The 16,187-nt window shown below is 45.3% G+C and overlaps 1 protein-coding gene across 6 annotated transcripts in view; it reads right to left on the bottom strand.

Annotated features, from left to right (window-relative positions):
- The window catches only part of TJP2 (tight junction protein 2), a 114,843-nt gene that overhangs the window by 63,710 nt on the left and 34,946 nt on the right, over positions 1 to 16,187 (bottom strand). The window contains exons 1-2 of one of the 6 annotated variants that reach the window (XM_034646844.1): positions 7,497 to 7,752; positions 5,149 to 5,241 (exon numbers count right to left, since the gene is read on the bottom strand). The exons of 1 other annotated variant lie outside the window; for it this stretch is intronic. Coding sequence is in view for 2 of the 5 variants with exons in the window: in XM_034646845.1 (XP_034502736.1) it covers positions 7,497 to 7,556 (60 nt within the window). In the remaining 3 variants the exon portion in view is untranslated. Of the gene's footprint in view, positions 1 to 717; positions 807 to 1,380; positions 1,535 to 5,148; positions 5,242 to 7,496; positions 7,756 to 16,187 lie in introns of those variants that run through there. 4 more of the 6 variants (XM_034646843.1, XM_034646845.1, XM_011219091.3 and 1 more) reach the window with 4 other exon arrangements.

Below are 16,187 nucleotides of genomic sequence, written 5' to 3'. Positions count from 1 at the left end.
ACAACAAAAACCAATTTATCAAGCTGTCCACTTGAGATCTGTGCACTTTACTCTAAGTTATACTTCAACAAAACACCAGAAAAACAACAATATAAAAAAAAGCTTCATTATGAGTAAACAAGCTTGAAAGAACAGAGCCTGGATACCACTGTTTCTATGGGAAAATTTTTCTCAGTTTCCCACACATTTTTTAAATCTCAGTTCTCTGGTAAATTTGAGTCCACCTTTCCTGCCTCTTCCTGACTTGGGTAGAGACACCTGCAATCTGTGCACTTAAGCAGTGTAAGTAAATATTGCTCTCAGAGCTTTTATTAAAATTCAGATTTAGGTCTGCTGGAAAGAAGGCCACCGGTATTCAAGATGAACCCAGGGCCTCTTCATTTCAGTGTGTCACCACCTGCCTGTTTTTAGACTCCAACAATAACACCAGAAGGAAAAGCACAAATGCTTCCAGTTCCATTTCTGGAAAATCTCAATGGGTGTCTAAGATGCCACAAATCTCTCTCCCCTCTTAAAACTCGCGCAGACACTGAACAGACCAGCCAAGGTAGGCAAAGTGTTCTGCCTCAAGTTATGCTGAAAAACTCAGAAGTGCCTGAAGTGACGGTAAAGCTCAAGCAACAGGGAGTGATTCTGCGTCAGTGAGCAGTGAGGGCCTGCAGCGGTACCGTCAGCCCATCTGTGAAGACCAGGCTCCCAACGCCGGGCGTGCCTTACCTTGCTTCTGCCACAGGCAATCTGGGCCCTGAAAGAGAGGTCCACGGGAAAAGAAGCGAGTGCTGGAGACTCCCAGTATGCAGCTCTTACTGGAAAGAGAGGAGGGGAAGAAGAAAGAGAAGAACGATTCTCAAGAAGCAATGCAAGGTGACTGAAGATAAGTGGCTTGGGCTGCATAGCAAGGAAGAGAATACAGCACACACTGTGGTGGTACATTATTTAAGCTGCAACTGAATAATAGATCTTTCCGGCACTTCATGAGCTAAACAACTACTGCCACTCTTGGGTTCTCAGTTTGTTCTTTAGAAAAACATCCTTCAGAGAAAATCCACTGGACCTCTTCTTAGAAGAAAAAAACAAAAAGAAAGAAAACAAACACAAGTTTTTTAAGGAGCATGGAAGCACTTTAAGATGACAAGAACCAACAGAAATTATTTAGAATGTCCTCTCAGCTTTATACCCAACCACTTAGAACCCTAAGCACCAGAGAAGACTTCAGAGACCTTCAAATACAACTACTTATTTCCTTATAAAGAAACTTCCATTTACATGCCTTAGCTGCAGTCACCCAGCTAATTAACACAGCTTACACATCACTACAGAAAAGGTCAGTACGTAACTCTACAGGTTTTTTTCCTACTCACAAACTATCCATCCACTCACTATATAAATGTCAGGAATCCACTCTTCTGAGTTCCCAGTGAGTCTTCAATTCTTTCTGGTTTATGCAACAAAAGCCTTCCCCAGATCCGGTCGGTTCAATGTGGTATACTTAGTGGACATGTTTGGTGCCCTGTCAGTTTCTGGGGTTACCCAGATGACTCAGACCAAGGAGGGGCTCAAGGCAGACGGGAAGTGACTGGCATGGGGCAGACATGATAAGGGCTCTCATAAATACTGGCATGTGCACACCAACCAATCACGGACAAGAAGGAAATCGATTCGGCCTAAGTGAAGAAGGGTAAGGGAGGAACCAGGCCTCTAAAAATGAGCTCACAGGGACATTCCTTCTGAACGAGTCATTCTTTTCAAAAACAGAAATGGTTAGTTTTGCTAATTAATTCCCTCAAATAATTTCATTCTGCTTGTGCCAGATATATTTGTGAACGGTCTTCTGTGGACTGAGAATCAGCTGGTTGCCTCTCAGAGCATACACTGCCCTCCTTCCCAACACAGACTCGGGGTCTCAGGTATGCTCTACTACATAAGGGATAAAAGAAACCCCACAACCTAGAACTTGGAACACCGCCTTTATTATATGACAATAAATGGCTCTCAAAAAATGGTTCCCATCAAAGTCATATTCAGATCCTTATTTCCTCCTCAAAGGAATGAAGATCTCAGAAGCTACAAGTCTGAGAAAAGTTCATTTATTCCTACTGATGATTAGAAAGCATTATTTCCCCCGTTCACCTTCAACTCGAATGACAAAATGTAGAGTATCTGCAGTGTTCTTTCATCTCTACCAAAGCTTTTCTTTAATACAGTGGCAAAGATATAACTGGACTCTAATCATTATCTGTTAATTACAGCCTAATAACTGTTACCTACCAGGAAGACTATCCCAATAATCGTCTCAAAATGCATTATATATATCCCCCTCCAAATGCCTCTGGCTTGTCACTAACTATAAATATATAACTATATATTTAGTCTCACACAGAGTGTCTTAATCAGATGAGGCATATAGTAATTAAAGTTTCAGAAGATGATGCCATTTTTTTCTTGTGAACATAATGTATATATTCATATGGCTGATTAAAGTCTACAACAGAAAATAATAATTGCCCTATTAATTATTTCTGAAGTCCGTCTTTATATATGGACATAGGTAAATTTAGAAAACATGTGCATTAAAGGATAGGACATGAGATCTTTGCCATAATTAATGGTATAATTTTGAAATTTTTGTCAGTCCAGCTTCCTAAAACACAAAAATTTTATTCACTCCTAGCATTCCTGCCACCCCCCAAACCTCTCCCACACACATGCAATGTTGGGAGAAGACAAGTAGAAACAGAAACTATAAGCCATGAATATTTCAGTTAGGCTAAATATTAGTCTGAAAGTTAAAATAAACCTAATTACAAAAATGCATATTGCTATGGTCTAAAAATGTATAAGGTATGGAGGCACCCGGCTGGCTCAGTGAGGCATGTTAACTACTGATCTTGGGGTCCTGAGCTCGAGCCCCGTGCTGTGCGGTAGAGCTTACTTTAAAAAAAAAAAAAAAAAGTACAAGGTGTATAAGTGATTAAGAAAGACTGCATTATGTTTTTAAGGTTAAAGACCTGATTTAACTGTAACCATCTGGCAGAGGCACTAAACAAATATCTGCGTGGATTTAAAATGACTAAAGTACAAGTTACTAACTGAAGGCTTAGGATTTCACGTATAAGGTGTGCATGCACACACATGATTAAGGATTTTGGTGACTGAAACTAAGTGTTTTCTACCTACCATGACCATGAACTTCAATTGCTCATTTTTCCAGGTCAAGGCAGGGTTACTTTTTTTTTTTTTTTTAACCTCAAGACTTCCAATTCTTACTACAATCCTTGTTAAAACCTACTTTACAGACCAACATAAGCAACATTTTTTAAAAATTAAATGCACTTCCGGTCACCTGGCTGGCTCAGTCGCTAGAGTGTGCAACTCTTGATGTGAGGATTATGAGTTCAAGCCCCATGCTGGGTTGTAGAGATAACTTTAAAAATTAAACCTTTAAAAAATAATAGATTAGATGCATTTACATGTGAGGCTATTTGGCTCTCTGCCTTCTCCAGCACTGCTAGGTCAGGAGAGCAAGCTGTGCTCCATAGCAGAGTGATGTCCCCCTGCGATGCCAAAGTGTTTCCTCCATTTTCAGTCCATCCGTTCATAGGTGTCACACCAGCAGACCTTGTCTGACATTCCTGAAGGTGTGGTCAAGGTACACGCAGCTCTCCATAACTCAACGTCACACTCGTATTTTGAAGAGTTATTACCAAGTCCCAGATTTCAACGGCTGTGTTCACAATTTTTGCCTTATTCTCATATCACTCATCCCCAAAATTTATTTCTCTTACATCAAACTCTTTGTTTTACTTAATACTTATTGTGCCTCATTCTGAGCAACCTGTCCACAAAATAAGTGAATTTGGTAGCCGGCTTTATATTTTTCATCCTTGGAGTACAATATTCATGCACAGTAAGTGAAAAATAACATGCCACCTCTAAGTCTGTCTGTGTAGCACACTTTAGAAAACATTATTTAGGGAACAGGGAAAAAAAAGGCAGAAAAAAATGCTTAATTAACATATCAGACATTTTTTCAATACGACAGTCTTCAGTCTCTCTTCTGAGCTCACAAGTTATTAAGGCTGATGAAACTTTGGATGCAGTGGCCCGCCGGATGATAGAGGCCCTAGGCCCCTTAAAAACAGAATGAAACCATCACCGTCATGGGAAGGCCTCCGCATGCCCATCTAGGTTCTAGAAGTGAGAGGCCAAGTTAAGTGCATTTCCTAATAAACCTGAAAACGTGAGAGCAGACACTTTGCAACTCCCAGCTCTAGCCTTGTGTGCAATAATGTAGGTGGCATGCAAGCTTAGCCAGCTCTATTTCCCAGGTACCCTTCAAACCTGGAACTAGCGATTGCCAGTACTGAATGCTAGGACTGAGTGCCTGAAAACTGTTTTCCACTGCTTTCCATGGTCTTTAAAAAAATGGCAAAACCACCTTAGATCCTCATAAATTCAGTAACTATGTTGGCCTCTGCTAACAAGGGTCATCATAAAAATTCCTGTGGGGGTGAAGTAGGCCATAAATAGTTTCAGGGAAGATTTCCTTTTTAACCTCAAAAACTGCACAAAAACTCTCGAGTTTTTAACCCCCTAAATAGGTGTTAAATCTGATGGGTGAGTCTATGTTTCTGACCCCAATCCTTGGGTTTAGGAGCAAGAAACTAACTCAGCTCAGATAATCTTTCTGCCCCCCTCACTGTACTCCCCCCACACCTGCACATCAATCACACCCCCCTATGTTACTACACCCCAAATCACCTTCAATGGAAAATGCCTTTCAACACCAAGGCTGGCTAGTCCAAGGCCATCTGGCCAACAATTGTTGGCCCCCTGATTACTGCTCAGAATCTAATCGAGGAGGCGTTTTATAGGGAGTCAGCTCTCAACCTAGATAAATTAATCTGTAGCCACAGCTCCTTAATGGGATTTGTTTTAGGGATTAGGCATAGAATTCCCTGACGGCTCATATTCTTGGTAAGAGTATGTTGAAAGTTTCAGCTGTGATTACTAACCCTTCCTCTTAACCCCACCCCCGCCACCCACACCTCCTGCCACTCCCGGCCCAAATCTGCATGACTTTGTCAACTACAGCCGGTACTACCGTCCACAGGACTAAAGTGGCCCCGCCTAGTTTCAAGAACTCACCTGTCTCAAAAAAGAATACCTTCAAACGAGAAACCCTTTCTCAACTTAAGTCACTGCAAGGATTTTTACATATCCCGTGCATTCCCAGGCACTCTGCAAAAGATAAATGGCTGGCTGTAACCTTTTGTCAATGTACAAAGAATCAGATCAAAAGTTAAACAACTGTAGGCAGAAGTCCTCGCAAATGGAATTCCGGGGGTGGGGGGGCAAGGTTAAAATTCACTGGTCTCAGGCATTTCAGTGCCTCAAAAATAGTAATATTCCCTGTGTAGGGGGTGGGGCGAAGTGTTTAACGGGAAACTGGTTCACTTCTTTGTAGGGAAAGTCAAGTCACTAATCCATTAGGGATTTTAGGACTTCCCCTCCCCCCAAGTTCTCTCACTGGCATTCAAGGCCTTTCAAGACTATGTGCTACTCTTTTTACCTCAGCTCCTGCGTAGACACCTACCTGGTACCTACCTGTACTTCTAGATCCCACCTCCCAGGACCCAGCACTTCGAGCTTTCAGCACTTGTCGTCGTTCTTACTGGTAGGTACCGTTTACCTGGCATCCACACATAACATCCCAACACCCTGACATCATTTCATGCAGTCCTCACTCAGCCCTATGAGGTAGGTGTATTGTTATTAGCCCCATCTTCTTTACTGGCTCGTGCTGTAGGTATTTGTTCAAGTGCGGCTATTTCCCCCCAGAGAGAATCTCTAAAGGGAGCGTGTGTGTAAGGCAGTCCCACCTTGCCGGTATTCTGTACTGCAGAGTATGCCTCTGTATTGCACACGCCCCGCCCCCCCAGCCACAGGTATCCCAGCAGAGTCTAGTCTCCAACAGTCTAAAACGTTCAGCTCTAATAGACTCTTGAAGGCTCTGAGTCTTGCTCATCTCGTACCCCCTCAGAGACCGCCACAGGTAGGTGGTACTTGTTATTAGCTGTGTGGTCATGAAAAAGTGGCAGCAGCCATTCCAAGGAAAGAAATCCTGCTTCATCAATCTCTGGTAGCAGCTCTGAAAAAGCTCAAAAAACACCCCAAAAGCCACTGTTGCCCGAGTGAAGGACCCCTTCTCTCATCTCCCCAGAGAAGCCACAGCACCCCATCCTTACTTCTAACTGGAACTCATCATTCTTAATTATATGCATGCTTTCCCGACAAGACAGTATAACAGAGGCACGCTCTTTAACACTTGTATTGCCCACAACGAAGTGAAGTTGTTCATGAAAATTTACTGAACAGTCAAATTTCATTCTTAGGATATTTAATGCTACAAATGCAACTACTCCTATTCCTCACAACATCTCCTTCTCAGGTGTGGGTGTAGATGTTACCCTCCCCACTACCCCCCCCACTCTCTCTCCCAGGGATGATTCTGACAAAGCAGGGCTGGTTCTCCCAGAACGACTGTCAGCACACCCAGCACAGACCACCAGAAGGTCTGAAGCAAAGGGCCCCTTTCCCCTCTATGAGGATTCCCCAAGCTGAGGGAGGGTGTGTGGAATCACAGGGCAATTTCTATGATGGGCTGAGTCTCCGCTGGGAACTGCAGGGAAACCACAACCATCATTACTCAGACCAGACAGCTGCCAGGGTAGCAGCACTGCCCAAGAACTGAAGCTAAAATAGAGGTGGGAGGCTGTAGTCCATTACTAAGCCCTGGAGTATTCACTCCCAAGTTCGTCCACATTTCAAGAATGTTAAAGCCCTGTAGTCAAAACCCTGATTATTTATAACTTAAACTACTGTGCAAAAGCGGAAACTTGACAAATGAAGACATAAAAGAAAGGGAATGGTGACAGGTAAGATAATACCAGAGTAGAAGGCATTCATCACTCTCTTTTTGTGGCTTCCTCCAAAACCCCATGTCAAGTCCCTACTGAAAACAACCTTTACTTGTCTTAGAGGCAGCTGATTAAAAGGGGAAATGAGGCTCCTGATCTCCAAAGAGTTGTCAGTTTGTCTCACACGCACATGCCTGTAACTTTGCTTCAAGTAGAGTATGTGGTCTGAACAGAGAAGCAAAACACAAAGGCATATGCAGCAGGCTGCACAACAGGCAGGACGAGATGCCTTCAAGGTAGCAGGGATCCAGGACAGAGTTCAGGACAATTTCCCCTACCCTCCTGGAGACTTCATCTGAAACCCAAATGACTTCAGAGAGAAGAGAAAAGGATCAATCAAGGAGCCTTGAAGGCCATGAGCCACCACCCGCTCCGGTGAAATCTACCCCCTGCCCTCGGCCCCACGTTCAGGAAGAGTAACAGCTACCAACCGCACAACAGGAAGCCCACCACGCGCTCCCACGCTCGTTCCCCGAGACCTTTCTCCCAACCAAGCGGACTCGAGAGGGCACTTACACGAAGCCAACCTGACAGCTCCCGCCGGGGTGGAAACCCGCGATCTCCTCGCACCGGCATCTCGGGTGCAAGTCCCGCCTGGCCTCCCCTCTTCCTCGTTGTCCGCGCAGCGGATCAGTCCTAGGACCCGAAGCCGGGGCTGCGGGATCGCCGGCCCACGGGGCCCACCCCTTTGTCCCTCCTCCCGCCGTCCGTCGCCCGCCCCCCGCCGGAGCGCAGAGCCTCTGCGCCGGCCGCCGGACCCGGGAAACTCTCAAATGGGCCGCTACCCCCCCGCGCGGCCGGGGGGGTGGGGGGAGGGCTCGCAGGGCCAATCCCCGAGGCCCCCGCGACTGGCCCCTTCACAGGCGACTCCCGGCAGGGGGCGGGAGGGGGCGGCGGCGGCGGCACGGGGAGCCCGGAGTCCGAACGGCCCGCGGCCGCCGCGCCCTACCCCCCGCCCCGGGCGGCGCGATGGTTCGCTCCGCGGCGCGCACTAGGCCGGCAGGTCCGGCTCCGGGCGCGCGCTGGGGAAGCGCTGGGAGAGCAGCAGGCTGCTTGGGGCTGGCCTGTCTGTCCCCAGGCTCTTCCTTTGAGGTCGTGTGCGCATCCGGTACGAACACTTTTTTGGAGAGGTTTGCGGCACCTCTTTAGCTCCCTTACGAAAGGAAGAAGAGAGGAAACCCCAAAGTTTTCTGCCCTGCCTAGAGGCCTGTCCAGCCAGCCAACACAGACACGGCACTGTACCCACATTTCCCAGCTCAACAACTGATTACCCGAATTCCGAGGGTGTTGGGAATGCTCGTGTTAAATAAAATGTGGCTTTTGAGGAAAATATACTCCAGGTTATCTCTTCGGCACATTTCCAACAACTCCAATAAAAAGACGGAACGCCTCTCTTGTCAGCTTCTAAAAGTGTACCAGTAGGTCACAAATGCTTTTCCAGGAGGATTTACTGAATTCAACTCAGAACGTTTACTCGTTTTAGAGTCCTGTGTACAAAGAACTGCACAAGAGAAGTAAAAGCTTCCTTATTTTAGGGGCATGTAAATTATTCGGAGACTCAAAACAAGTACACTGATTAAGGGAACCACGTTGTAAGAAAAAAGTGCGGACCACCTTGCTCTTCCCTTAAAATTGCTTTCCCTTAAAGCAAAACTCGGCCTCGGCTCACAAGTGGAAGGTAAGAGGTAAAAGGTCTGGTCCGACCCACTGACGAGATGCAGATGCTGGGCTCTCTCTGAAAAATTGCTTCACTTCCTGCGTAATCAAAACAAGTTTGGCAGTTTATGTGGAAAAACAAGTCCAGCAGATGCCGCTCTGAAAGTGTTAGGCTTCTGGCCTCCTTTGGGGAGCTAAGTGCATGCCTCTGGATGAAAAGCATTGTGAGTAACGTTTCCCACTTCCCTTCAAGTTTCCAGACCTAGGCGTTTGGGCAGTATTCCTGATGTAAGGTGTTACTCTCCTGACCTAAGCACCGATTTAAAAAATGTTTCCCAAATTAGGTAGTGCTGAGAAACAATAACAGTGATAGCCTTTGTGAACTGGTCACACCTTAGTGATGTGAGCTTTCATTAGCATTTAAAAAGGAAGAAAGGAATCCAGAATGTAGCACTAACATCTGCTGAATGATTTCCTTTTTCTCTCAAGAGATGCACTGTCCAATATGATAACCACTTCCCACATGTGGGTATTTAATACATTTCAATTTAAATTAAATAAAATTAAAGGAAATGACAGTTTCAGTTCTTGGCCACATTAGTCACATTTGCAGTACTCAGTAGCCATGTGCAGCTAATGGCTACAATACTGGACAGTGCAGATATAGAGTATTTCTACCAGGGCAGAAAGTTCTATTGGACTACACTGCTCCAAATAATGAAATAGTCTTATACGGGAAATACTATTCTTCTGACACAGTGCCTGACACAGATTAACAATAAATAGTTGTTGAAAACATGATTCAGTTAGTACACTAGCATTGCTGGTGGCAATTATAAATAAATACAACTTTTTGGAGAAGGAATTAACAGTACATATTTTTCCCATGTGGGTTGCACATTTGAACCCCACTCCTAGAATTTGTTTCTCCAAAGAACGTCCATCACACAATCACTGAACCGCTTCTATCAAGCCAGACCCCCTGATAAAAACTAAGAGTCTCACCTAGGGGAGCTCAGTCTATTACAGCAGACGCTCAGTAAATAATAAGAAACTGTAAGTGCTGGGATTCCTGGAAAGCTCAGGGGACTCGGGACTTTTGGGATCCAGATGGGGCTCAGGGAAGGCTTTCCAGACGTGGGGCTGCTTACAGGAATGAATTTGTGAGACAGAAAGAGGGGGAAAAGCTTTCCAGGTGCAGGGAATAAATACAAGTGGAGAAGCAAGGAATGAAGAGACCACAGACTTGTTCTTTAGTGCCAGGAAGTGAGGTTGCCCAGGCAGGCAGGGGCTGTATTCTCCTGTGAACACAGCAGAAGTGGGATTAGACTGGCATTTTGTAAAGATCACCCTGTCAGCTTCTGAAGGAAGATGAATGTGGAAGGTGCGGGTGGGGGGAGGGGTGTCAGTAAGAATGACAAGACCAGCAAAAAATGCATTTTTGTGGGAAGGCAGGTGAAAGATGACATGGCTATCAGGTCATGTTAGACAAAAAAGGAGCCGCTTCACAAGAAATTCAGGGAGTGTAATCAGCAGGCTGGTTAACTGCCCGATTACAAACGATGTCAGGAAGAGGGAACTGAGTGGAAGGTGACTCAGGTTTCTGGCTTAACTGAGAAGATGACGGTATCTTTACCAGAGAACGAAGGAGTGGGAGCAGATCTTGGGAGGGGTTTGAGGAAAGAAGGTGAGTATAGTTAAGGACTGACTGGGTTTCAAGGGCTATGGGTCATGCAGGTGGAGATGTTCACTTGTCTACTATGCACTAGTCATTAATGAGTACTTGGGTAGAGAGTTCTGGGATGGAGGAAGAGATCTGAGAATTAATGTATCGAGAAGGCTGAAGTCAGGGGAGGAAATGAGACTATTCAGAGACACTATGGAGACTGAGGCAGCAAAGGATTAAAGACAAGACCCATCCAGCCTGTTTTCATAATAACCTTTACTGTGACAGGCAATAAATAAATAAATAAATAAATAAATAAATAAAATAAAATAAAATTATATATATATATATATAACCCATCTCTGGAAATGCCAATATTAGGGGGCAAGCTCAAATCCCCTGAGCAGAGACCAAAGACGAAAAGGGAAGAAAAACCTCTCTGGCGCAGTATCCACAAAGTCAAAGGAAGAATGAATTTCAAGCAGGCAGAAGAGCCAACACCAGGCACCCATGAGGAGGTCAGTTAAGGGAAGATCAGAAGATGCTCACCAAGAAGAGAACCAGGCTCCTCTTGCCCAGAGCTGTTTCAATGGGAAGATGAGTCTGGAGGTCAGACTCCCGTGGCTGACTGGTAGGTGAGACACTTCCCTGAATGCCAATTTGTGATAACAAAGGATGGAAACCATCCATGTCCAATGATAGCGGGCTGCTGAATTACAGCAGATCAACTGAACTGGCATAGCAAGCTATCGTTTAAAATTACAAGTCTACCTAGCGACAAGGAGAATAATGATATAATAACGAATGAGAAAGAACACAAATCTTATCTACCCTATGATGACAATGAAGAAACTAAGAAAAACATATAAACGAATTGGAAAGCAAATGGGAACATGATCTGATGACAGGATAGGACTGTATGTCTTTCTCTTTTCAAGTCGTAGTTGTTTGTGCCATGTTGTTTGTGTAATGGACAGTTTTTCAGTACTTTCCAGTGTGCATAACAATGTATAAAATCTTTGTAACAAGTTGGTCAAAAGACCTCAAATCAGTGTGATAAACTAAATACTTTTCATCAAATTTCCTCAAGAATGTTAAGATTTGGATAGAAACACACACACCCATAGACATATAGACAGACACACACGTATATGTGTATATATACATATATATTTGCAATATACTTATGAAGTGTCATTAAGTGGAAACAAAGGGATCTGACATCGAAAAGTTGACAGGGTAACTGAGCAATTTAGTTGGCCTGTACACAGAATGGCTGACTGTAATCATAGAGACACTTTTCCACAACAAACGTTTCCTGAACGCCTCCCATGTACCCTGGGGCAGCTACACAGAGGACAAAGATGATATACACTGGGGGGCTTGCTCACGGCGTGATGAAGACATAACAAAGTAAACAAATGATGATAAGGCAGGAGAGTTGCCCACGTACAGGAATGACTAACATGCGAAGGCCACAGTTCACACTCTGCCCGAGGGAGGGGCACCGTTAAGGAGTAACAGCTGGGCCTGCCCTCACCTCCCCTGCATTGGCCTCTTCTCGGCCAGCCTCTTCCACCCTTCTCAGTCCAAACAGCCATCCCAGTAACCGTGCCTGTTCACTTAAAGGACGCCTTACATCGGTACCCGCTACAGGCCCTAAAGTCACATCCAGGAGAAAGGCATCAAAAGTTCTTCACACCTTCGCTTCTTATTTAATATTACTCTTGCTCATTTTCAAAGTTTATTCAAGTACTCTTCTCTTTTGGCAGGGGTGGGGTAAGGGTGATTAGCTACCCTGAGTATCCCAAATCCTAAGTTTCTAGTGAAAGCACTGATAACCTGTGTGTGGAACTGCTCCAAGTGCCATATATCCCGGCACGACCACCAAGCCCCACAGAAAAACAGACTTCTGATTGAGATTCTCCTCATCCAGATCTATGATGGTCCTATAAATACCACACAATGGAACGAAGTCCACTTCAAGTATAGCAGTCATAGGTTTGTACAGATTGCAGAGAGAGCAAATTATTTTCAAGCGAGGCTTCAGCACTTAAAATCGTGCAAATGAAAAGATGAGTGTGTGATAATCCACAAGAAAGGTTCACCTCAACCTTTTGGGCAACTTGAGACTCTTGCTTTACCTTTGGAAACACTGTTTCTGGTCCACTGGCTAGCACTTTGCAGACTCCCTGTCTTCAGGATGGTTCCCATATCTTAACATTATTTAGGAAGAGCAGAAAGCTGTCTCTTGTTTGCCACTCTCCAAAACGTCCATTTATCTACATGTTAGTGTCTCAAAGGACAATGCCAGTTTTCACACAGCCATTCTTCTGTTCAGGAAACAGTAACTGAGGTGTAACACTACTTATATTGTTCCATAGTTAAGAAAACTATTTTCAGGGGCGCCTGGGTGGCTCAGTCGTTAAGCGTCTGCCTTCAGCTCAGGGCGTGATCCCAGAGTCCTGGGACTGAGCCCCACTTCAGGTTCCTCTGCTGGGAGCCTGCTTCTTCCTCCCCCACTCCCCCTGCTTGTGTTCCCTCTCTCGCTGGCTGTCAATCTCTCTGTCAAATAAATAAATAAAATCTTTAAAAGAAAGAAAAGAAAGAAGAGAAGAGAAAGAAAAGAAAAGAAAAGAAAGAAAGAAAGAAAGAAAGAAAGAAAGAAAGAAAGAAAGAAAGAAAAAAACTATTTTCGGTTTTGTTCATTTTTTATACCCCTGAGTTTTTGCAAAAAAAAAAAAAAAAGATGCTCATTATAAAGCATTCAAAGCAGTTCAGAAAAGCACAAAGAAATGTAAAAAATCATCTAAAATCCTAATAACCAGCTTCAATGCTATTTTAATTTAAAAACAGTGAATAAAATTCTGTTTAATATTGACAGAAAAAAAGAAAATTGAATAAAACAAAAAAATTCATGAGCACAGGATAAATAATTTCTTCAACATATTTATCCCCAAAAGATCATCTAAAGAGTAAAGATTAACTTCCTCCAAACAATCTTCAGTAGTGAGTTTCCAAAGACACTTCAGAAACATTAAGAGATTAGTATTTTAATTGATAAAAAATTACATGTTTTGAGGCACCTGGGTGGCTCAGTTAAGTGTCCGATTTTTTATTTCGGCTCAGTCATGATCGAGAACATTTGAGCCCTGAGTCGAGCTCCAGGCTGAGCGGGGAGTCTCCTTGAGATTCTCTGCCTCCCTCTCCCTCTGCCCCCCCCAACTCATGTGCTCTCATGACCGTTCTCTCTCTCTCTCTCTCTCTCTCAAATAAATAATCTTTTTAAAAAAATTATATGTTTTAATTTTAGAAAGCTTCTCTTCCTCTAGGACTTGCCTCTTTGCTATCTCCCTGTGTTCAGCCTTGCCTCTCCCTATCCATCCTCCCCAACAGCCAGAATGATCTTTTCATGAGGCAAATCAGATCTTGTAACTCTATCCTTTTAAACCCTCAAAATGCCAGCAATCCAGACGTCTTGTCATGGCCTCTGTCATGGGTTGAACATTTGTGTCTCTCCCAGCCCCCCAAAAGGGTTGAAGTCCTAACCCCCAGTGTGGTGGTACCTGGAGATGCGCCTTTGAGAGGGAATTAAGTTTAGATTAGGTCATGAGAGTAGGACCCTCCCGATGAGATCTGTGGTCTTGTAATAGAAAGAGACCTCTCTCCAGGATCATGCTTCTAGGAAAGACCGTGTGAGGACACAAGGAGAAGGCAGCTGCCCACAAGCCAGGAGGAAGGCCCCCACCAAGAGCCAAATCTGTCAGCACCCTGATCTTGGACTTCGTAGTCCCCAGAACTGTGAGAAATAAATGCCTGTTGTTCAAACCACCCAGACTATGGCATTTTGTTACAGAGCACAAGCTGGCTAAGACAGCCTCCGAGTCGTACATGAACTGAACTTGCTGCCCCCCCAACTCAGCTCATCCCGCTTTCTCCCAGGCTCCCATCCCGGAGCCACACTGGCCTTTCTTTGTTGCTCTTAAGACCCTGCCAAGTGCATTTCTCCCCTAGAGCCTTTGTTTGGGCTTCCCTGCCTGGACCACAGAGCCAGCTTCTGCTTAGATATCTCTATCTAAAGCAGGAAGCATCCCTTGAGGTGGCAGCCAGAAAGAGATGCCCTCAGGAGAGAGTCAAGTTTAAGTTAAAGCAAGGACACGGAGTCCAGCTGAGTGTTTTGCTTACTGTGAAGCAGACTTTTCAGAGAGCAGAGTGCAGGGGTATGAAAAGGTGGGGGTGGAGGGTGGTGTGGCTGGACTAAGGGAAGCCTAGAGAGGAACCACAGCTCAAGACAGCAAAGGACCCTAGTATCCACGGCTCTCCCTTTTTAACTTTATTGTTATTATTACTATTGGTAAGACATTGGCAGGGATGTTTTTATTACTACAATGAAAAGATGAAAAGGAGTGAGTGCCAGAGTGATTAAAAAAAATCAGACTTTCGGGGGAGAAAATTCTCAGTTCTCAGTGGATGGTGGCTTTCAATTCACCCTCTCCTCTTTCTGCCATTGGCACAAATCCCAAACCCCAGCCTTTCCTCCCGATGTGAGAACCTGGCAAAGTTTCTGGGCATGATGGGTTGAGCTGGCCACAAAACTGACAGAAGAACTGGCAGTGCACCTCAGAGCCAGCTGTGGGCCGGAGGAGGCCCTGGCCTGGTGCCAGGGACAATGTCGGCGGACCCATCGTGCCAGGGTCATGTGCAGGCTCCCAGGACACTCACGGGATGGTCTGAGAGTGCTCAGGCTGGCAGGCAAGGTCAAGGTATACTCCGCCTGCTGGACAGGGGTCAAGACAGGACATAATCCGGCTCCACGCCTGGAGATCCTAGAAGCACCTTTTGAAGCAGTTTGGTCGAGACAGGCCCTGCTGGGGAGAGTCTCCACACTGTGGAGCCTCAGGGGGGCTTTATTGAACTCCTGTTTACACCGCAGAGTATACAAAATCCACACACTTCCCAGAGATGATGCCACTTGTTAAACCGCCATTAAAACCAGCACCAACAAGGGGCGCCTGGCTGGCTCAGCTGGTGAAGCGAGCAAGCAGCTCTGGACCTCAGGGTCTTGAATTCAAGCCCCACGTTGGGTATAGAGATTACTTAAAATAAAACCTTAAAAAACAAACAAACAAACAGAAACCCTGATAAACAAAGATTGATTAAATGCATACTATGTGCCAGAAATCTTTCAAACATGGTTTTAGCTCATTTCATGTAAGTCCTCACAGTGCCCCCCTCCGTATTTGGTGTATTTGGTATCATTGCCGCGCTTTACTGAGGGGAAAACAGCTATTGCTTGAGGTCCCTTCCAGGAGAAAGCGGAGGAGCCTCCAGACACAGGGCTGTCGGATCCAAGCCCATCCTCTCCAGCACTCTCCGGCCTGTGTTCACTGTCTCTCCCGCAGCGGGATGACGGCATGGAGTCAGGGACGGGTGGGGTTTTGGTGTTGCTACTGCTGTCTTCCTTATGGCTCCTTTTAAAAGTACTCAGGAGGGTTTCTGCCAAACCAGCTGTCGGGGAATCATGCTTGTGAAACTCTTCCTCTACAGTATTGAAAAGGCAGACGCCACAGCCCTCTCCTCCAGCCATCCAAGATGCCGAAAGGAAAGAAGGCTAAGGGGAAGAAGGGGGCCCTGAAGCTTCTGTCGTGAAGAAGCAGGAGGCCAAGAAGATAGTCAATCCTGTTTGAGAAAAGGCCCAAGAATTCTGGCATCGAACAGGACATCCAATCCAAAAGGGACCTCACATGCTTTGTCAAATGCCTGGCTATATCTGGCCGCAGCAGCAAAGGGCTCTTCTCTATAAACGTCTACAAGTGCCTCCCGCGACGAACCAGTTCCCCCAGGCCTTGGACCGCCAAACAGCTACTCAGCTGCTTAAGCTGGGC

Source organism: Ailuropoda melanoleuca, chromosome 17 (genome assembly GCF_002007445.2).
Source record: "Ailuropoda melanoleuca isolate Jingjing chromosome 17, ASM200744v2, whole genome shotgun sequence".
Lineage (NCBI taxonomy): Eukaryota > Metazoa > Chordata > Mammalia > Carnivora > Ursidae > Ailuropoda > Ailuropoda melanoleuca.
The sequence above is the reverse complement of the archived record's forward strand: the minus strand, read 5'-3'. Positions and strand labels throughout refer to the sequence as shown.